General features: G+C 44.6%; 1 protein-coding gene across 1 annotated transcript in view; it reads left to right on the top strand.

Annotated features, from left to right (window-relative positions):
* Nucleotides 1–22,104, top strand: part of mtDNA-helicase (mitochondrial DNA helicase) — a 48,385-nt gene extending 26,281 nt beyond the window's left edge. Inside the window, exons 8-15 of the mRNA XM_075690114.1 lie at nt 93–214; nt 3,539–3,718; nt 10,894–11,020; nt 11,442–11,515; nt 12,021–12,135; nt 16,358–16,549; nt 19,896–20,027; nt 21,794–22,104. Of these exons, the coding sequence (XP_075546229.1) occupies nt 93–214; nt 3,539–3,718; nt 10,894–11,020; nt 11,442–11,515; nt 12,021–12,135; nt 16,358–16,549; nt 19,896–20,027; nt 21,794–21,952 (1,101 nt within the window). The 3' untranslated portion in view covers nt 21,953–22,104. The remainder of the gene's footprint in view (nt 1–92; nt 215–3,538; nt 3,719–10,893; nt 11,021–11,441; nt 11,516–12,020; nt 12,136–16,357; nt 16,550–19,895; nt 20,028–21,793) is intronic.
* Nucleotides 22,105–22,159: the final 55 nt, after the last annotated feature.

A 22,159-nucleotide genomic window follows, 5' to 3' on the forward strand; every position in this document is an offset into this window, starting at 1 on the left:
AAAATCCCTTGTGTTGTTTTTGAGCCTCAATTGTTTTCAATCAGTCAACCAATCAAATGCACTCTTGTTCATCTTTTGCCCTTTATTTTCAGGTACTTCCCTTATTTGAGCAATTTGACAAGATCACTCTTTGGTTTGGAAACCGCCTCCAAGACTGGGAATCCGTCAAGGTCTTTGCAAGAAAATTGTCTGAAAAGAGATGCTACTACATTAGGTGGGCACTTAAACCATGTTTTTTCTATGCTTTTGGTGTTTACTGACCCCTATGAAACAATTGACTGATTTAGCAAAACACTGTAAAGGACGACTTCAGAGCGCTGAGAAGCTGGGTATGGAATGGTTGTGTCATAGAGAAGAGTAGGAAAAAAGAGGGAATCTGCAAAAAGTTCAATGCAGTTCACAGAAGACAGTTAGTCATTGAGTCTTCTTAGAGTGCACTAAATGGGGAAAAAGCTGGAAAACTGGGGAATGTTTGTGAAGTTGGCTGTTCTGTACAGTCCTTGCTGCTGACTGCACCATGGTGCATGAGGTAGTTACAAACCAGGAATGAGGTTAGAGAAATGTAAGTGATACTGGCAGTTACTCGCCATCTATCATGAGTAATACTTGTTGGGGGGCTAGTTGGTGCATGTTTCCAGAAGAGGGTTGTAGCGCCGAAAAAACACAGCACACAGCAAGCGAGACGCCTGTCCCGTCTTTGCGCCTGTCCCGTCTCGCTTGCTGTGTGTTGTGTTTTTTCGGCGCTACAGCCCTCTTCTGGAGCCATCTGTCATGTTCGCTTGCTGAAAGTAGTTTGGATCTCTACAAATTTTTTAGGACCTTTCTGTTCTGGGGATAGAGGGGATGCTTTGATTTAAAGAAATGCTAGGAGTGCTGTGGTTTCTTGGCCAGCCTTCATATCACTGACGGTACTACAGGTTGATGAAAAAAGACCTGCTGTGCAAAATCTTCTGCCCTGCCTAGGGAGTGAACCAACACCAAGTTTTTTAAAAGAACTGATAACATTAAGAGGTACTAGAAGGTACCAAATTGGCTATCTTTCACAACAGAATGTTGTGCAAATAAGTAGGGGTGTGCAAATACCGAATAGTAGGTTTCGAATTGAATTAAGTAAAAAAAAAACTGAACGTCGAATAGAATACCAGAAAGTTTCTCGCATCATTTAATGCTTACAAATTTTGGGCAAGGAAATACAGTGCTGAACATGCGTGGAAGTTTCCTGGCATTGCATCACAGGAATCTAGCAAGCTATCAGTAACATAGGTACATAGAAATCAAGATATACAGTATGGTCTGCGTTCACAAAAGGGAACACCAAATTAGTATACCAGCACTGATTACAGCCAATTTCTAGGATATAAAGGTCTGGAAAATATTTCTTTTATCAATAGAATTTCTGTCGTGCAGAATCAAGTGGTTTTTTTTTTCCTCTGAAACTAAAGAAATGGGGACGCTCTGTTGTACTAAATACCAGTGAAGTTCTCACTTTAATACTGAGAGCTTCATCTAACTTATTTATTTAACTTATTTATTGCATAGTAAGCTTTGCTTTTCAGTTTTTCTCAGAAATGCAGAAGAGCTATCCCAAATTTATGGCAGGTGGACTATCGTAAGGTCAACCTGCTCGATGGACTAAAGGGCTCCGGATCACATGACTCAGTCACCACTCCATGTGTAGCCAGCGCCAGTGGTAAAAAGCAAGCATTGTGCACGCCGTTTCATTGTTAAATTCGGCGTGATTTACCACTTGTCAAAAATACTACCATATGCAGGGTCACAGCAAGTTCGCACAACGTTCCCTCTCCCCGCCCCCTTCTTTATCTACCATCCACACTAATGCATGAAACCAGGCCATGACACTTTCACATCTACCGTTTAAATCCAAAGCTAGTTTTTTGGCAGGTTGCATGAAGCTGCAAAAGAAACAAAAAAGAGACCGATGTGCGCCTATAATTGGCTTCGGTAACGAGAGACCACCGTTCCATATGTCGCAAATATGGTGGCCATGAACAACTTTGTTGCCATCCCGCGCACTTGCTTATGTTAGTGAGGCAGCTTGTTGGCTCTCCGATTGTTGCGCGGCTGCTGCAAATAGGTCTGTGTTGATGTGGCACCGAACCATAGCTAAGTCGCCGATGCCCTAACAAGCAGTGCCGATTAAGCCTAATGGCCTAGGCAGTGTGGCCATGACGAAAATGCAACGCTTGCCAATGTGGTAATGGGCTGCAAGCCGTCATGGAATGCTTGCCGCCAGTATGTCTATATGGCGTGGCTCACCATGTTATCGGTCCCAAGGTCACGTGTGCAGGTTAGATTGACGGCTGTTCCAACGGATTAGATTGACAGCTGCATATTCGACATCATTTGCCTGCCTATCCATGACTGATCAGTCCGATCTTCGCGCTTTACAAAATACGTGCTGCTTATGTTGCTGTTCCCTTTGTCCGTATCATGTTATAATTTCGATTGGGCCTGCCTAGCTGGACAAACGTTGTACCGTCGGAAGTAGTCCCGGCCAGCGCAGTCCCGTTCTGCAAATTGCGACGTCTGGGTGCTGCATGTGCAATCCCTGTGTAGTGCTGACGTCGGGGAGTGCTCGTGGTGACAAAGTTTGCCGTGTCACACACCTGAGCTTTGGGAGAAAGCCGTAGCCAGCTACACCCTCACAAGCCATTGCCAGCGCGTAGCGACGGTCGTTGACACAGTGAAAGCCTCTGGTTTCCTGATGAGGGGACACCCCCCAAAGACACCGCTTAAAGAATCCCTGAATAAAGAGGTTTATTTTCTCTCTCTTTCTCTCAGTGGTCCTGTTGTGCTAAAAACAAAGTAAAACGCTTGCTTGGGCGGTATTGAGCACAAGGGGCTCCGCAGCGCACGCGACATGTGGCAATGCGTGGGTCTGTGCACCGAATATATAGAATATTAGAAAAATCAAATAGTAGGTATCCGATTCGTGAATTGAATTATTCAAATGTTCGCTATTCAATATGATTTAGTGATAGTCGATATTCGCACACCCCTACAAATGAGTGAGCCAGATAAAGACTTGAACCTTGTTATAACAAAATAATGGATATAATCAAGTAAATGCAATTCCCCCTGATGTCTGCATAGAGATCCATGTACTTAAAACCTTATTTTAACGATGTAAAATTGTCTTGCTAATAGATATAACAAACTGCTTTGTCTCCAAAAGCAAACAATGCTCAACCATTGCATGCCGAGTATACCACTTTCCATGAGAGTTGGAACTCTGTGTACAACCTGCAGTTGTGGTTTATTCAAGGCGAAACGGTGAGTACTGCATCCAAACGTGCTGTAAAACAAAATGCGCTGCAGAATGCTGCGTCTGTGCTGAATTTCAGTGTGAGTGGGATAGCAGTTTTGACATAAGAGTTGTTTATATCTGGCCTCCTAATTTATGCAACATACTGTACATTTATTTCGGGCCTCTCTGACACTGGCTGTGTCTTGAAAAACATCTTGTGCACAGCACAAATTGGTTTTTACAAGCATACCGTACTATCTTGTCTTCCAGGCCCAAGGAGGGCTACCCACTGGCAGCATTGCAGGCCACACCACAGAGTAAGCTTCCAGACGTGCTCAAACGGTGCCAGCCAGTCAGCCATCGAGCCATCACAACGTTCCACAGTTTGAGAGCTGCAGTTGCGGACCTCCTACAAAACATAGACACATTCATGGGCGTTCCTTGGCAAAGGTCTGTCACACAACTACCAGATGTTGCGTAGATAAGGGGAACTGGCATAACTTGGATGTTTTATGCAGCCAAACATCGATATAACGTACCTCAATTTAACGAATTTCACAATGTAACCAACTATTTTAATTTCCCAATCTTAGTTGCATTAAAGACCGTGTATCTTTTTCGCAAGTCAATGAAGTAATTTTGTGACATGGTTTCGATTTAATGAAGTTTTTGGCCATTTCTAGCTTGTACTTGGAGCCTTTATGGCTAGTAAATCTAGCAAAAAACTATAAAAATGGCAGCCGAGGTAAAAGGTATTTGAAGCCTCCTTGTGCATAAAAAGTTTGAACTACAAAACCGCTGTCAAAGTGCGCATGCCAGGATGCTAGGCAGGAAATGCCGCTTCGCCATTTGTCGTGTTGGTAAACAACTTGCCGAGGCTGTGGGGCACACGGCAATTTGCAGTGCTCAGATAGACACAAGAGCTGATGATTCTTTTCGAGCATGTAAACAAGAAAATGTGCGAGGCACGTGTGATCAAGAACAATATATAGCTGCCCGCCGTGCCAGCTTCACCGCAATACTTGCCCGCCCGTCTCACATGAAAACGCCGGCCTCACTCAGTTTCTCATTTCGGTACCAGCAAGTCTTCTCCGAGGTCATCGCACACGGCCTTCACAGCTATCACCACCAATCCTGTTGCGATAAGCATCTTCGCCTATCTGTTTCGCAGCACGTGGTGCTGTCGGAAGCGTAACAAACGCTTTTAACCGCCGATAACTGAAACCCGCCGCCGTTCCCTGCTACAGACTGCAGTCTTATATGTTTTCTGGCTGCTAGATCTCACATGAGCAAGAAAAGGCACAAGGCCCGCGCGATCGAGCGCAGTATATAGCCGCCCGTCTTAAGTGAAAACAATGGAGCACGCAGTTTCTTATTCCAGTACCAGCAACTCTCTGCCTGGGTCGTCGCACGCCGCATTTACAGCTATCGCCGCCAAACCTGTTGTGATAAGCATCTGCACCTATGTTTTACAGTGCGTGGTGCATAGTGCCGTTGGTACACCGTACTGAACGCTTTTAGTAGGTGATGATCCAAACGCACCGCTGTTCCCTGCTGTAGGCGGCACGATGTGGGCATCACATTTCTTTTCGGCAGCATCCGGCGTCGTCCACCAGCTCGATTTCCTTTCGGTTTCCCATTGCCCTCTTAAAACACCACCCAATAGGGAAACAACAAAACGCGTCTCAGGCCACCGGAGCACCACCAGCTCGACACACATCGGTGTCTCATGCCACAACGATCAACGCGACGCTTCTCATTACGTAGATCTCAAGAATAGTTGAGCCTGTCGAATTTTTTTAGTTTTTTCAGATTGTACGTTTTCCCGATTAGTACGTTCTTTCTCGCTTTTTTTTTACAAAGTGTATGAATGAGGTTCTACTGTATTTGAGGAAAGTGGCTTTCGAATATAAAATATCTTGTAATTTTGAGTTCACATGGAAAGAAAGACAGAAAGAAAAAAGAGGCTTATTTACATTATCTGGCAGACAGATGTAACGCTATTTACAAATGTAGGTCCAGTCAACTGGGGAGCTTGCATATGAGAAATGACCCCGACAATGAAACAAAAGAGAACAGGACCCCACATCACGAGGTGCACGTAGACTGTTGTGTTTATTGAGCTATAGAAGTGTGGTGGTAGCGCAGCACCGCACATTGGTTAAAGCGAGGCAAGTATGGTGAGTTAAAGAGTAAATTGTTTTTCCTACATCGAGACAAAAAATTTGTACATAAGGTGTCTAAAAGTGAAGCAGTCTTATTGAATGACTGGAAATGATTGAGCATAAGTTGTCTACCTTGTACGTTTGCTTAGGAACTGGTGCCTCCGTGGAACAACCGTGGTTCTTCTGCAGCAAAATAATTGGAAACAGCCCTCATTTGCATTGATCTCTTCTTTGAAACTCCAAATTAGTCTTGTTGTCCCTTACATTTGTACAGAAATGATTGTCCAACTTTTTCAAATTGTGAAATATCAAATCGAATGCTACAAATTGAATCGCTGTTGGCTATTTGACTTGTGCTTGTTATTTTGATTATTCGCACACCCCTAGAATAAATGGGTGTTTGGGCTAAACCACCTAAATTTAACACACAAGTAGCATTTAGCCGTATATTTTTTTTATTATATCCTGTTTGGATGCACTATTCAAACAGCACAGTTTTCTCATAGGCTTAGATTACCTTGGCTAGCAAGCAAAAATTAGTTTGGTCAGCCAAGTCAACCAAGATACCATAGGTATCTTCTTTGCCATTAGGTTGACTGGCCAAACAGGATCTGGAAGGCCATGAGATAGTCTTGCCAACAAAAGCAAGCACACAGGCTTTAACCTGAATGACAGCAGCTGCATTTGCGGCTGTGATATTTGTAAGGTAGTGCTTGGGGGGCCATGCCTGAAAAATCGAGTGAGGCAGCATACAGTGTCCTAAATTTCTCTCACTGCATACCTGCCAACTGTTCAGAATTTTCCGTAATGCTCACAAATGGGGTTGTGTTTTGCAATTTTACAAAGCTTACATCAAGTTTTACAAAAAAATAAATTCTGTTTTCAAGAAAGTTTTGCTCATTGGTCTCTGAAGCTTCTCTAGGAAGCCTGATAGGGAAAGTTCACAAGAGGAGAATTTGCTTTGAGCAATTGTATGCAGACAAGTTCCTGAAACAGGTGAAATTGGCAACAACAAAGTCACTGAAATAGTCGCTGTGATAAAAAAGTCACAGGCCTACACAGCGCACGCAGCACAGTCACAGTGTGAGCTGAACTGTGAGCTGAAATTGGTAACATAACCCTTCTTGAATGGAAATGGTTTCCGCGGTCCATTTCGACCGTCCCAATCACCGTCCTCGGCATTCAGTTTTCTACGCATTGCGTACTCTTCGGCTGATTCAGCTGCCCTTTCCACAGTGTTTACATTCCCTCTGTCTTGCACCCACAGTTTCACAGCTTGGGGGATGCTTTTGTAAAACTGCTCTAGACACATGCATTCAATGATCATGTCTCTGCTGTCGTACGCTTCCGCGCTTTTCAGCCACTCGACTAGGTGGGCCTTTAAGCCGTATGCAAACTCCGGATACCCCTTGCTATCTTTCTTGCCTGTGCTCCTAAACCTTTGCCGAAAAGCTTCGGCTGAAAGGCGGTATTTCTTTGGGAGACTAGTCTTAACTTTTGCATAATCATATGCATCCTGTGCACTCAGTCTGGCGATTACTTCCGCCGCCTCACACGGCAACATAGACAGCAACCGCTGTGGCCATGTACTTGGACCGAAGTTCATCTTCTCGCAAGTCCTTTCAAAATTGCATACGAACAAGCCTATGTCGGTCCCGACCTCAAATGGCTTTAATAGCCTGTCCATGCGGTATGATTCTGCCTCACTTGATCATCCCAGAGCCCCTTCACTTCCTTGAGACAACTCCAAACGTTTGCTTTCAAGTTCAAGTTGCATTTTTCTTAACTCGCGTTCCTGTCTCTCTCTGTCCCATTCTTCTCTTTTTTTCAGAAGTTCCAACCCCATTTCAATTTCTTCCTCACTGGCCTGTTCGGAAATTAGCTTCAGTAATTCCGATTTTAGCATTTCCTTGCGTACATCTAGGCCCAGTTCCTCACCAACAATCAACAATTCGTCTCTCAGCTGTGTCCTTAACTCCATGATTGCTGCTTTACTGCCTTGGTCCTGCTCGCTAAATCTACCTAGGAAAACACAACCTAGCTAACACTCAACACTCTAGCTTCCCTACAGTTCTAAACAGAACAACCACAAAATGAAGCCTAGAGAGTCAAAGCAAGAACCAAGCACTCACCGCAGACGCAGCACCACGTCGCAAAGTCCATCTCACCGCTGTCCGCCAGTTGTCAGGATTGGGGGTCAATCCCATTGTTCGTAATCAGTTGTCATGATTGGAGTCGGGCATGAATTAGAAGGTAGCTGGCCCATGCCGTTGTCCAACTTATCCACGCTGAGGACGTTGTTGAAGGGAAGGACTGCTTCTCATCGAGAACGAGGAATATGGGTTTATTTACGGTAACTACATCAGGAGGTTGCAGTTCATCAGTCTAGCATGACTGCGAGAGAAAGTACGTCAATCTAACATGACTGCTTGAGAAAGTACACTGAGCAGCCGCACAACAGCGGTTTATAAACTCACGGTCCTCCCCCGATACCCAGGTTAGGGAGACGGCCGACCAGTCATCGTAAACAAGCCGCCTCTCTGCGGGACGACTTACACACACACACTTCCGCACAGGTTCACGGTCCGGAGCCGACGTCAGGCGGACTTCGTAGAACTCAGGGCTTGTGTCAGGAAAGGTGCCTTTTATTCCCCGAGCTGACCCTTGCAGCGCGGCCAGGTGCCCATTGTCTTGCGTCTTGGACGGCGCGTGGGAAGGAGCCTCGAACTACATTCCCCCGAGCAGCCCCCGCTCGCGGCAGACCAGGGCGGTGGCGGCGGCTCAGTAACAATAGTTGGTCCGCTGATCGCATTCAGTCACAACGGCGACGAGGCTAGAGCGTAATGGTGGCGTTCCAAGAAAGGTTGCTGGGCCGTTCTTAACACCAACTCCAGCTACATGTCGGGACACCTTGTGGAAAAAAATGCAACTGCAATGCAATGTTTGGACGTATTGATGCTACGCAGTGCATATATCACATTGCATGACAAGTGGCATAACACGACGCTAATGGTCATGATGAAGGTGATTTATTGGCATCCCCTTTGAAACGGAGCGGTGAAGAATAGGCACCTAGCCTGTTTGAGTTAACCAGGTCCAGCTACATGCAACTGCTACATGTCGGGACACCTTGTGGAAAAAAATGCAATTGCAATGCAATGTTTGGACGTATTGACGCTACGCTGTGTGCATATCACATTGCATTACGACGCTAATGATCATGATGAAGGTAATTTATTGGCATCCCCTTTGAAACGGGGCGGTGAAGAATAGTCACCTAGCCTGGTTGAGTTAACCAGGTCCAGCTACATGCAACATGCAACTGCTACATGTCGGGACACCTGGTGGAAAAACATGCCATGCAACTGCAATGCAATGTTTGGACGTATTGACGCTACGCGGTGCGCATGTTACATTGCATGACAAGTGGCATAATACGACGCTAATGATCATGATGAAGGTGATTTATTGGCATCCCCTTTGAAACGGAGAGGTGACAAACAGTCACCTAGCCTGCTTGATTTATCAGGTATGCCGTACATGTTTTTCCTTCCAGCATTTTTGCATAAATCTTTTTGTACCATCTTCTTTTTCTTCATCAAGGTAGGTTGCTCTATCTACCTTGTACTGCTACCTATGCAACTGCTTCATGACATGCCATCTGTTGTAGTAATATGCAACCGCAATGCAAAGTGTGCATGTGTTGACCCTATGCGGTGCATATGTCGCATCACGCCTCTCCTTGTGCGCTACAACACGTGTATAGGGTGTTTCTGCGGCAAGCTAGCAAGCGCTGGTATGGCTCGGTGGTAGAGTAGCCAACGCCTAACCAGCAGAGCTGGGTTCGATCCCAGCAGGAATATTGTGTTCTTTCTCATTCCTGGCAATAGCTGTGACGATCACTGGTGGCGGTGCCGGCATCGGTGGCGGCAGCGAACAACATCACCTACTAAAATGGCTATTGGAATGAGGCCATAACAGCTTATGCTGTAAAAATGTGGTGCTTCTCAGTCTCTTATGCTTCAAGTTTGCTGCTGCCTCTGTGCTGCATCCACAAGTACATCATTGTTAATAAAGTGTATGTGCCCCTCAAAAGGCATGGGATCAGGGCAAGCTTTAAAATAAATAAGCACTACCCATTCCATCATTGTCGTGGCCGTGGTGGTTGACAAATCTCAATGTTCACAGGTTAACAGGTTCATCACTGTTATAACGGGTGCACAAGGTATTTGAGGGCATAATGACGAATTCAGTAATAGCATTGGTGTTTCAGACCAGATTTGGTATTACTCGTTCCAAATATTTTGCAGTGTCTCTGTTGCTGCTTTTTTATATAAGACTGTGAAATAAAAGCACCTGGAGCCTCAATTATTGACTGAATTTGGCTTCAATAATGTCTATACTCTCGGATTGGCTGGTGCGTGTTGATGTTGGGTAGTGTTTCCACAATAGCAGGCATTATCAAGTTTTTATTATTGTGTGGCTGTTTGTTAGTCTTTCTCTCAGTGACGCCAACCATACATAGTGCCGTACGGGTTTAGATATTTGGAACTAAGACGCCATATTGAAGATGACTTGGCCGCTAAAGTTCGCAACCAAACGTTCTGGGTAGTGTAGGCATTGTGGGCGTGAGTAAATCCATAACTTAGGAGTAGCGCCTAACAAAATCATGCACAGGCAGCTTGATTTATTATTCTGCCACCTGAAGCTGATGGTTAGTGGCTATAGCCAGCTTTTCAGGGTTCTCACTCATCATGGCCTCCACCTGCTGGAGAAATTCAACTGTCTGAATGATGTGTGACCACTGGCAGCGCTTAATTGTCTTTTTCAGAGATGAAAATTGGCCACGAACTCTTGTCTCAGCCAGAAAACGGACCATTTCACAAAATTCAAGAAGGTGGTGATCTCCAAGTCGCTGTGGTCGGCGTACAATGTGACTAGGAGAATGTACTGCTTCATCTCCAGTGTCAGAGTGAAAACTGATACCGCGGAATAAATGTGCTAGATATGTGACAGAGACGTTGGTGTGGATGATGTTAAGTGCGTGGACAGATAGAATGAGAATGTTAAGGTCTATGGCAATTCGAATACGTGTCCTTAAATACCTCGCGCATCCAGTAAGTTGCCCAAATGTGGCGGACAGTAGCAAAATTATAACAACTTAGCAGTTCTGGAAACTTGGTCGCCAACTCCATTGGTCTGCTTCTTTCAAACTTCACTGTGCAACACACCATTCTTTGGAGGGAAAGTTATGTGTACTCTTAATGTAAAATGAGGTAACCAAATTCTTGGATTTCTTTTGTGTCTGCAGTGAAGTTCTTAGAACTGTATGTATTTAAATTTTCAATGGCAGTACGTGTGTGTGAATCTATTTCAGCAGAACGAACATTGAACTCTTTGCTGGAGTGGGTTTGTTTCTGAACAAGGTGGTATGACTAATAGCGTGTCACGGTCTTTCAGGTTTCCTGCACTCGTGCGGCTACTTAAGGGTTTTCGCACTGGGGAGCTGACAGTATTTACGGGACCCACTGGTTCAGGCAAGACTACATTTATGTGCGAGTACTCCTTGGACCTCTGCATGCAAGGGGTATGTGTATTCCTTGTTGTTGTTGCTGTTTTTATGCTGTATAAGTTTCATATGAATTAGCTGAACTTGGTACTACTTCGAATAGAGAACTGCCATGCCCAGTTTAGAAATGAGAAATTTCTCTATTTGCACACATGGAAGATAGTTGTCAAATTTGGTGTGTGCAGCGCTTTGCTTTTTCTGATCTAATTGTGCTGTAGTCTGAAGCAGAATGTCTTTTCATGCATCCTCAACTTAAACTCACTGATGCATCATTTTATGAATTCAGTGGCTGGAGTGTTTTTCACTGTTTCACTTTTTTTTTTTAATCTTTATAGTTTGTTGAACATTGCACACTCAAAGGACGTACCAACTCTGCTGCAGTTTATATGTGCGAAGTGCAGCGAAATTACTGAATCATGCTTCCCTTGCTCTTGTGCAGGTCAACACTCTTTGGGGAAGCTTCGAAATTCAGAATGAGAAGCTAGCCAAGATTATGCTAACCCAGTTTGCCAAGTGAGTATCTGCAAATAAAGCAATTAGCGTTTCTTGGAAATGCTATGTTAGCAGGAGGTACTCAGTTGTGCATTTGGTCATTTTACTTGCATTGCTTGGATGCGTAAAACAAGTTTGCATCAGATTAGATGCTGAAATAGAGGATGAACTGGCTTAACCGGGTATTGTTTACCTCTGCCATATTTTTTCTTTCTTAATGGACATGTTAATGTTGTGTTTGTGAAAGGAAAATCGATGCATGTGTCATTCATGACCTTTCACTTATCATCTAAATGCTTTCACAATGCTTGACATTGACCACATGTGACCATAAACAGGAATTTGCAAGCGTGATAGAAATAAATGCGCTAGTACTAATGGAGACATTGATTGTTTCTGTGTGCATTGTTCTGTTGTGAGCTTGTTTTTTAAGACAACCTGTACTAAATTGAAGATGGTCCTTCTGTCAGTGAAGCTGTGGAACTGCATGCAACCCCTTTTACCTTGGCTGCATTTCATTTTTCAGGATTTCACTAGAGAATAACATGGAGGAATTCGACTCATGGGCTGACAAGTTTGAGCTTCTGCCCCTGTACTTCATGACTTTTCATGGAGAAGAGACCATGAAAAATGTGATGGATGTGAGACACTCCTTTTATTTTGTTCTTTATCTCTGCACAACACGTAAAATGAGGCTTTTTGGCCTGCAAAGTGCAGTGGCACAGTAACTGTAATACAACAGAACCTTGCTGGTATGACCCTGTTTCGTATGATTTCTTGGTGTCAACGTTTGCGATCGAGAGTGCAAAAAATGGCCCAATACAGTTATGCTTTTCTTTAACCGATTAATGTGTTCCCAGAAAAACGCCATCTTTTGGCAGCAACGTTAAGTATATCGCCAAAATGCTATTGTATGATATGTATTCCGACCGATAGATCCCATGCAAACAAAAAAAGGTACAAGGCATTGCGATCGAGAGCAGTAAGCACCTGCAACAGCAGCTGCCCTGCAGCAATTGCCTGCCGTGTCATGTGAAAATGCCGCCATGCATTTCTTATTCCAGTACCAGCAAATCGCCTTGGGTTATCGCACGTCACCATTCCCAGCTATCACCGCCAGTTGATTGCAATAAGCATCTTCACGTATCTGTTTGATAGCACAGGTGGCACGGGAAGCATACTACAGGCTCTTAATAGGTGATAACCCATTCGCATCTGTGTTCCCTGCTGCAGGCAACACAGAGTGAGCGTCATGTTTCACTTTGGCCGCATCATGGCATCATATTCATTAGATTGCCAACCAGCTCGATTTCATTTCAGTTTCCCATTGTCATTGAACAACAATGCTCATCTCTGGTTGTTCGGAGCCCATGAGCTCGATGCACACCAGCGTCACGTGCTGCAATAACTCTCACCAAGTGGGCAAGCCAAAACTTCCTGCCACAATGCTCCACCCAAAGAAGCCGCCAACCCATGCTGAATTCGAGGAGCGCGAACGTAAACTGGCCGTAGCTGCAAAAATGACAGGGCTGGCTGCTCGGGCCCCACCAGATGGGCGTTCATCGGCGTCTTTGCGACGATTCGTGCAAAGTGTCACATTACATAGATGTCAACTACAGTTGAGTTTGCTAAATTTTTCAGTGACTTTGGATTGCATGTTTTCCTGGTTAGTGTATTTTTGAAACATTCTTTTTTTTTTTTCCAAGACGTATGAACGGGGTTCTACTCAAGTTGAATTTCAGAATGAGTTTCCCTGAGCTGCTGCAAAGCATGATAGTATAGTAGTTCCTGGCAGGCTGATGGGGTCAACTATGGTTAGAACTGTGTTGTGTTTAAAACATTAAAAGGCAGAGAGATAAGAATAAAAGGATTTTACGATAGGTACGGTGTTGTGGAGGGGCACCCTTCCAACTTCGCACTAACATTCATTGAAAGTATCCACAGTGGCATTCTCTTCGGCAACCTGTTGTGGTAGCGTGGTGGCTATGGCATTGCGTAGCTGAGCTCAAGTTCATGGGTTCAATTTTGGCTGCAGCAGCCAGATTTTGATAGGAACAAAATGTACTTGGTTTTAGGTGCACGTTAAACATCGCCAGGTGGTCAAAATTAACCTGTAGTCCTCCACTACGCTGTGGCTCATAATCAGATACATTGTGGTTTCTTTCATGTAAAGCCCACAGAACTTACAGCGAACTCTCATTAAGACGAACTCGGTTAAACCAAATTGTTGCATGTAACGAACAAATGAAAACATTGGTTTTCCATAGACTCAGTGCAAAAAATCCGCTTAAGACAAGCCGCCTTGGACGTGGTCTTCCGTTCAGACAAGCATTAGAAGTGACCGCCACCGCTACCAATCCTGGAGGCTAGGGTGCCTTGATGCGCCGCACCCGGGGGTGCGCGCATCAAGGCACCCTACTGGAGGCCTGCAGTGCACATCGCCCGTGGACAGAGGCGAAAACTAGAGGAGGAAAAAAAGAGACAGTGATGTTTCACTTTGTGAACACGGGTGATGCTCAAGCGTATGGGTGTAAGCTATCGGCCCTCAGTTCGCCTAGACTGTCCACACTGCAGATCATATTCAAGACAGGGCTCATGCGCCCACGCCATACACAGCAGCTGCCGGAGTGGAAAGCTCCTCCTGAACATTCGCTAACTAACTAAACAAGCATGGTGTCAGCACACACAGGCAAACATGAACACATCGCACTCAATGATCGCGGACGCTCGCTGTTAAAACACTGGCAGGAGGAATCGCGGCGGCAGCAGTGAGCAAAGTTACCTTCGCGCTATCACACAAACTGAGCGGTGAGAACACCACAGTGCACGCAAAGCTGCGAGCCATCGGCCCACCTGGACTGAGCTCCCAAAGCAGATCGCATTCAAGATAAAAGCCTGCACTCGAAGTACATCACTCCCCTCCTCCTCCTCTGCGCACGCGAGATTCAGCCGCCAACATCGGCTCATTGTCGCACGCTTTCACTTGCGCACACAGCGTACGGTGCGAGGACGATGTTATCACTAGACGAACTCGGTGCGTCCGCATCACAAATGAAACCTGTTGCAACTGCCAGAGGTCAACTCAGCGCTCCTCCACCTACCTTCCCCCTCCACGACGCTGTGCCTCATTTTTCCTTGCGCACCTCACTCAATGTCAGCTAGACTTTCCTCTAGGTTGCGTTGCTTTGCCATGAGCTCAGCGCGCTCCTTCACACTTTCGCTCACTCGGAGCCTTCATCGATGACTTGTGAAACGGCAGATCCCTGCTTTAACTCCCTAGTGAACTTTTTTTCAGCAGCACAAAGACAAAGTAGGATTTCTAAGGTCATTAGGTGAGACGACATCGTTTGTGACTGCTCGCCGATTTGCACAGAAGCGCCAAACATTGATCACGGACTTGATGAAACCAAGCAAGAGTACCACTTGAAAACAGTTTTCTATTAAGTTTGGCTAAATAAATGCTCTTTACGTCATTTTCTTCCCATTTTAAGTCTACTTCATTTACCGTTTTGAAGTAAGGTATTTGAATGCACCTGGTCATGTTGCCAGTTATTCTTCTGATAAGACAGACAAATTTTCATGGTCCCTTAGAGTTCGTCTTAAAGAGGCTCTGAACCACCCCTCAGGCTTGGTGAACTAACATAGTCCGCCGGTAGCATATGCTCTTGTGAACATCTTAGTCAAGTTTTGCTGTCATACACAGTGCGTGGAGCTCACAAGCAGATCACGAAGTCACATTTCTCTCAAACGCTCTCTTTTCAACAGAGGGCCCTGTCCACTCTCTCTTCTGGACACTTTATTTCATCAGTCCCTTATCCGCCTGCTATTCACCGATAGCCGGCGTAAAGCTGCAGTCACCTACATGGCGTAGATACCTCCGCTGCCGCGGGGTGCCACCGCGAGTCCACTAGCTAAGCACACCACAGCTAGCTGAGGACAACCGCGTTTGGCTTATGTTTAGTGCGCCATAGGCACCAAATGCGGAAGTCATGGCCATCCAAAGTGAAATTTGAATTGTGCGTCGCAGTGGCATTTAGAAGGGCGGAGTGTTGTGGGCACAACCCACTGCGCTGCAGCCTTCGCAGTGCAAGGCATTAAATAAGGAACGGGAGCACAGCGGAGGTCGTGTTTGATTGCCAATAATTCCGCTTCTGCGGAGCGTATCGAAGTACTAATCACGGCAAAGAAGTAGCCTATTTTCACTTCGAATGCATTTCTCCACTTTGATAAAAAGTGGGTCAGGGTCCCTATAAAGGGAGCCTACTGTATTGAAATTCTCGGCATTCTCCTCAGTGTTGCTTGAACACAAGTACTGCGAGACGGCAGAGGGGATTACTGTCATCATGTCGCTGGTAGGGCCATTGTGCATCTGCTCTGAGTGCAATGAAATGGGTCCATTGCATTCTTTCAGGTGGCATTTGCATGCCCATCAAAAATGTATCGTCATTTTTGTCACAAGTTGCTTTATTAAAGGGCTCTGTGAGGCTAGTGGAAAGGGTTTACAGTGGTGGAATTATTAGTGGTAGTGTTAGAGAATGCTGGAAGTGAAAGTGGCACTGGTTGATGGAAGCTGTCTGTGGTATGACAATTCTTGCTTTGCAGCAGAATAAAAAAACAGTGAGAAAAAAAATAAGCAGAAGAGAGTGTGACACAGCAGACTGGTGAAAAAAAAGGGCTAAAAGGGAGATTTGGCCTTTAAAGGCTTCCTCATATGTATAACATATGCATGTAGTTTGGATTGTGTCAGAACAGTGTTTTGACAAATCAACAGTGTTTATCAGCCAATTGATTAACTCTCATGGACATTTTGCAACACAGTGTTATTTGCATCTTAATAGTTGGTTCAACTGCTGTTGTTTTCAGGCAATGTCCCATGCTGTCTATGTGCATGACATACAGCATGTTGTGGTAGACAACGTGCAGTTCATGATGGGCGTTGGCATGGACAACTCCAACGTTGACCGTTTCTGGAGGCAGGATCTCCTGATTGCTGCTTTTCGACGTTTTGCCACGCAGCACAATTGCCACGTGACACTTGTCATGCATCCACGCAAGGTAGGTTCTCCTTGTGTGAGCTGCTTTTGGAGCAGATAATGCAAGGGCACGGTGTAATGCAGTTGATGTTAGGCCCCACTTATAGGGTACCTCTGCATGTGCCTACGTTTGGGTGGGGCTGCATTTTTGAAGGCAAACTGCTACAAAATTTTACTTTGTCTAAACTGGTCTATATATTGAAGCACTCTTGGAAAAGCTAATTGTATGGTAATTGTATAATTTTTCTTATTAGTGGCCTTTAAAAGGACACTAAAGCGAAACAACAAGTCAGTTCAGGCTAATAAAGCAATGTTTGAGAACACTGCAGGCACTCATTTCAAAATAATAGTTCGATTATTAGATGAGGAAGTGGAGGTCGAAGTATCAGTATTTGAATTTCGTGCCGAAACCCCGATGCCAGTACGTCAGTGTGACGTCAGGGATTACAAGGTATGTTTTCGCATTTGGGTCGCGTTGGCTGAGTAAAGGTTCCGGAAACTTGCCATGTTTAGTATTTGGTTCCTTTAGAACAAAATGTAGTCAGTCTGTACCGCTATATAATTAAGTAGGCCATAGAAGATGCCATCAGAATCCATGACGTCACAGAGACCAGGTGCAGGAACTTCAAGGAGGCGTCGCCACCAGTCTTTCATTCTTGCGCTTTTTCTGGCTTACCAAGCATCTTATCATAGTAAGAGTGGTGTTGTTGGCGTCCTAGAGAGGTAATTTACTGATGCAGAAGACATCATTTTTCCCTGTAGTGTCCCTTTAAATAAAGTGCACTTCCATTAATTCAACTCCAGGGTATTCAATCTCTTGGTTAATTCAATCCCGACTGAAGATCCTGGTCGGCGCCCATGCATTTCTATGGGTTCAAACTTTCATTATTGCTATCCTAACATTGGCCTTTGCCAGATAATTCAAATGACCAGTCGGCATGCATGTGCCTGACCCCTATGTATCCCCAATAACGGCCCCTCTTATTCACAGCATGTCTCGGCTCGGCTCCAAGGACAGTAGGTGCATGGAACACATATCGTCTTCTCTCTGATACTACTATTTTCGGCCTGCCCTAGAAAGATTTTCAAGTAATAACGGAAACTTGCAATGACTGATTACGGAATTTGCTTGATTCTAACGTGCACCTTTTCTGACTAAAGAAAACTGGGCCGAAAATTTCCTTTGGGGTGCATTCAGAAACGAAACCATAGTCGCCTTCACGGCGTTTGTGTGCTTTACCGCATAACACAGATGAATTGCGGCGAAGCTGACCTTAAGGAATCGGCTGCCGTTGTGCACGTTATATTTCTGCTGAGTAAATCATAAATATCACTTTGGCGCAAACAAGGAGAGGAACAAGGGGAGCGCTTGTCCTTCCTTGTTTGTGCCAAAGCGATCATAATTATGGTCTACTCGGCAACATGAACCGACTAGGCGAGCAAAATCTACTTCTGGATTAGATTTCTGCTTTGTTTAAAAGCTGAATTGTCATTTGCATGTTTTCTACTTCGGACTCATGGAAAATGGGTGCACGTTTGATTTGGGGGCAGTCAGAATCAAGCAAATACTGCAAAATAAGTGTGTGACGCTTTTTTTTTTTTTCATTTTGTTCAACCTGTTGGATAATTTGGTCAATTTCGTCGGTCCCATCAGGGCCGAATCAACGAAAGTCGACTGTAGGACCAAAGCAGACGATATGTGCACCTGGTGGTTCGTAGGTAAACATAAGTCCTTGCACATTGCCTTTGCAATTTTTTAGCGTGCCGCAGGCATGGCCTTTAAGGTTATGGGTCACTTCCAACTTGCGGCAAGGGTGTCATTTTTTTTTAGCTTTCAGCATCAAAAACTTCTGTTTGCTAGAATTCTGCGACACATCCACTCGTATTTCAAATATAAAATTTCACATGGACACTGCTCTCTATGTGCACTATCTGAAACTAGACATTGTAACACAGTCCAAAACTGTGTTACAAGGGGTCTTTAGGAACTGCAGAAGTTGCATGCATTCTGAAGAAGCATAGTGGCACTTGAGAGCAGTCACATTAGATACATGCATTGTATTTCAAATTGTAAGTTATTAATTTTGCTGCTGTGGTGATGCTCAAGTGAAGCAAAAGAAAGTAATGTTGTACTAAGTATGTATTGCTGTAACAACAAGCCCGAACCTACACATTGTCAACATAACACAGAGAAAGCAACTTGTATGACAGGCAGATTTATACTGATGCATCATTTGTTTAATTTTTCTAGTTTCACTTTCCTTCCTAGATCTCTCCTTTTCGAACTTTTCACTTTCCTTGATCTCTCTTTTTTGAACTTTTCACTTTTAATCGTTACCCATCTCTGACATCACTAGGATGTTGCTGTATGTACAGTATAGTGCAATGTTAAAGAGGACACCCAACCAGTACGTTAAAGTCAATTTAACTGAATTATTACGTACAGCGTGCACATCAGACACGGACAGAGAAGAGAGACGTAACACAATACTCATGTTACCTCTCTCTTCTTTGTCTGTGTTCGATGTGCGTGTTGTGAGTAATAAAGCAGATGTATTGACTCGCCCAGCCAGCTACTGTACTACAATTTAACTGGAACCTTTCTTCACCTAATATCGGAAAAAAGTGACTGATATGATCAATTGGACGTACACTTACACATAAAAAATTACGTTGTGGACCTTTAGGCTATACTTTTTCAGCAACAATCAGCGGCAGGACATCTAACTGCATGTTTTTTTCACAGTGAATGGAAATGTACGCTTTACAAGTGGCAATATAGGTGTCACTTCAACGTAGCCATCTTGTCGTGAAAGAGCGTGCTTGATGTTGCAAATAAAAGGACTTGTCTTGTTTATTCTCAGAATAAATGCTTTAGGAGGCACGACATTCCGGCAATTCAAGCGCCTTTACTGACTTTTTCTAAATCTGGTGTGAGGAAAGAAACGGGCGTTTCATAGGTAGCATTTCCAAACTGTGCAAGCACCAAACATTGTTATGATTACAATCACCACCATTTATCCTTCATACTTATTAAACTTGAGAGAGCTGTGAACAGGGCTAATTCGTTTTGCCACAACTTATGCCTTGAAATGGGAATTGTCAAAAGACCTGTCCTATACCGTAAAATAAGTGTCAGAACTCCGCGTAGACATGTTAATATGTTGGATCTCGAATTGCAGCATTCACATAGCGGCACCGTGCTTGCACTAGCCGTTGCATAGACCAGGCAGGGTGCAAGAACAGTCTCTCTCTTTTTTTTCCCTCCTTTCTTTGAGAAAGAGAGATGTGGCTTGGGACAGTTTTCTCAAAGTTAAAGTGCTCACTAAACTTCCGGCCTGAAATGGAGTGAAATGTGAACACTCCAGGAAAAGGATTCGGAGGAGCTCAGCACGAGTTCCATCTTCGGTGGTGTCAAGGCAAGCCAAGAGGCAGACAATGTGCTCATCCTCCAGGACCGGAGGAGACTGACCTCCCAGCAGGGACGCAAGCATCTGCAGGTGAGCGTCTTGCACCTCTGTTTTGGGTGAATTGCCCTCTTTGATTCATCATCATCACTACCTTAATACATACTACCATAAATGGCCACAAAGTGACCAGTGGACTGTGGTTTCCATGGCGATACAGTAAAATGTCGTTAATTCAGCCCTCGTCAATTCAGAAAAGCGGATAATTCAGACTCGTCCTCTGGCCTCAGCAAGTGTATGCATTACCTAATGGAATCAAACTGTTGTTAATTCAAACGTATTTGACTGCACGCCGATTAATTCGGACAAGTCGGTGTTCGACAAGCTTGGAACGTCACAAATGTGCAATGCAAAAGAGCAAAAACGATGCTAGGGTCCAACCGAAAACAATGCAGTGGAGTCTACATTGCTGTAATCATGCGTGCAAATTGCTTTTGAACAACAGAAATGTTGGAATGCTTCCTGCCTTTATAGCCTTTATTCTTGCATTTACCGCTGCACATAGCACCATGTTGACCATGTGCCTTCATAACTGCATAGTCGCCATCCACGATCGAATCGATAGTGACCACGGTTTTGTTTGTAGCGGTTACGGCACATAGTAGTTTAGTTCCAACTCGGTACATGCATCGGCCGTGTGCCTTCGGAACTGTGTGGTCACAGTCAGCTATGGTGTCGATAGCGACTGTGGTTGTAGCGTCAAGTAGTTTTGTTTTGACTCGGAGGGCACGTTGGCCGCGTGCCTTCAAAACTTTGTGGTCGCCGTCCACGATCACGTCGATAGCGGCTGCAGTTTCCTCCGCAGCGGTTTCAGTAGTTTCATTTAGACTGAGTGCAATTACTCTGCGCACAATGTCAAAAACAACGGCAGAAGCTGTCAAGGATGAAGAGTGTCACCTACATTGCAATGGACGGATGATCTGTAGGCGATAGTGAAAAGCGTGTCTCGAATAATGATGCAGGCCACTGTCACGCTGCAAAGGAAGTTGCGAGGCCTTCGTGGCTGCGAGCGCTAATCAGTCACAGGATGACCAGAATTCCAGCTTCTGCATTGCTTTTGTGCAAAATGGAAGCAGCGCTTGCCAATTCATTCAGTAAATAAAAGCATGTTGACTTAGTAAGCATTCATTCAGTGTTTTCTTGATGCCCTCGATAATTCAACATTTGGTTAATTCGGGCTCTTGTTTCGGTCTCGTGAAATTTAAATTAACGAGGTTTTACTGTATTTGTGACAGCCATCACTATGACTGCCACGTTGGCTAACAACCACGCTTCCTATCCACAGCTGCGTCTGACTAACAAAATCTGTGAACCCACAAACGCAGCCAGGAAGCAGTCGCAAGCTTTGTAGGTAGCCTTTTAAAGCTGTTGATCATTCACAAAGAGGTGTACCAATAATTTGACACATTGGCATTTTACCATGTCTTGTGTAGTACTCTGTGCGTAAATGAAGCAGAGATTCTTTTTTTTTTCTTGTAGCAGGCACTAATAGCCTTTGTGTGAAATTAATGTCGCTGCGTCCAGCTGTTTCACTCTCTTAATGGTAGCATGTACTTTCAGTGGAACAAACACTGAAGTTTGTTCAAATGAAATTTCACTATCTCGGAGTGTTTACCAACAGACACTTAGTGAATTAGCTACAATTTCCCATTCACTAGGAAAATGGCAACAGTCACTCAGTGAAATAGCTACAATTTCTTATTTACTAGGAAAACGGCAGCGTGCAAGCAAGTCTTTTGTATAGTATTTGGCTCTGCGCACGTTGCACTCGTATATATATATCTTCACCCGTCTTTCAGGTAACCAAAAACAGATTCGATGGAGACATTGGGTCAGTGCCCCTGGAATTCAACAAGGAGAACCTCACTTTTTCCGAGAGCACATGGCCATTCAAGAATGCTCCAGAAAGAAAAACAAAAAGTGCCTTTTCCCGCGCCGGTCTTCCACCACCCAGCTGAATATATCTTGCAGCCCAGTTAGGGACATCACACTAAATGCAACTCTTGCGTTGATATTTTGCATCATCTCGTGGCTCTGGAGTCCACGTCTTATATTTTACCACCCTGCAGTGAAGTAGTAGTCATTATATATACAATTATGTTGTACTGGTCATCTTGCTGCAGCCTCATTCTTTGGGAAATAGCTGCGGACTGATGTATTTATAA

This window comes from Dermacentor variabilis, chromosome 4 (genome assembly GCF_050947875.1).
Source record: "Dermacentor variabilis isolate Ectoservices chromosome 4, ASM5094787v1, whole genome shotgun sequence".
Classification (NCBI taxonomy): domain Eukaryota; kingdom Metazoa; phylum Arthropoda; class Arachnida; order Ixodida; family Ixodidae; genus Dermacentor; species Dermacentor variabilis.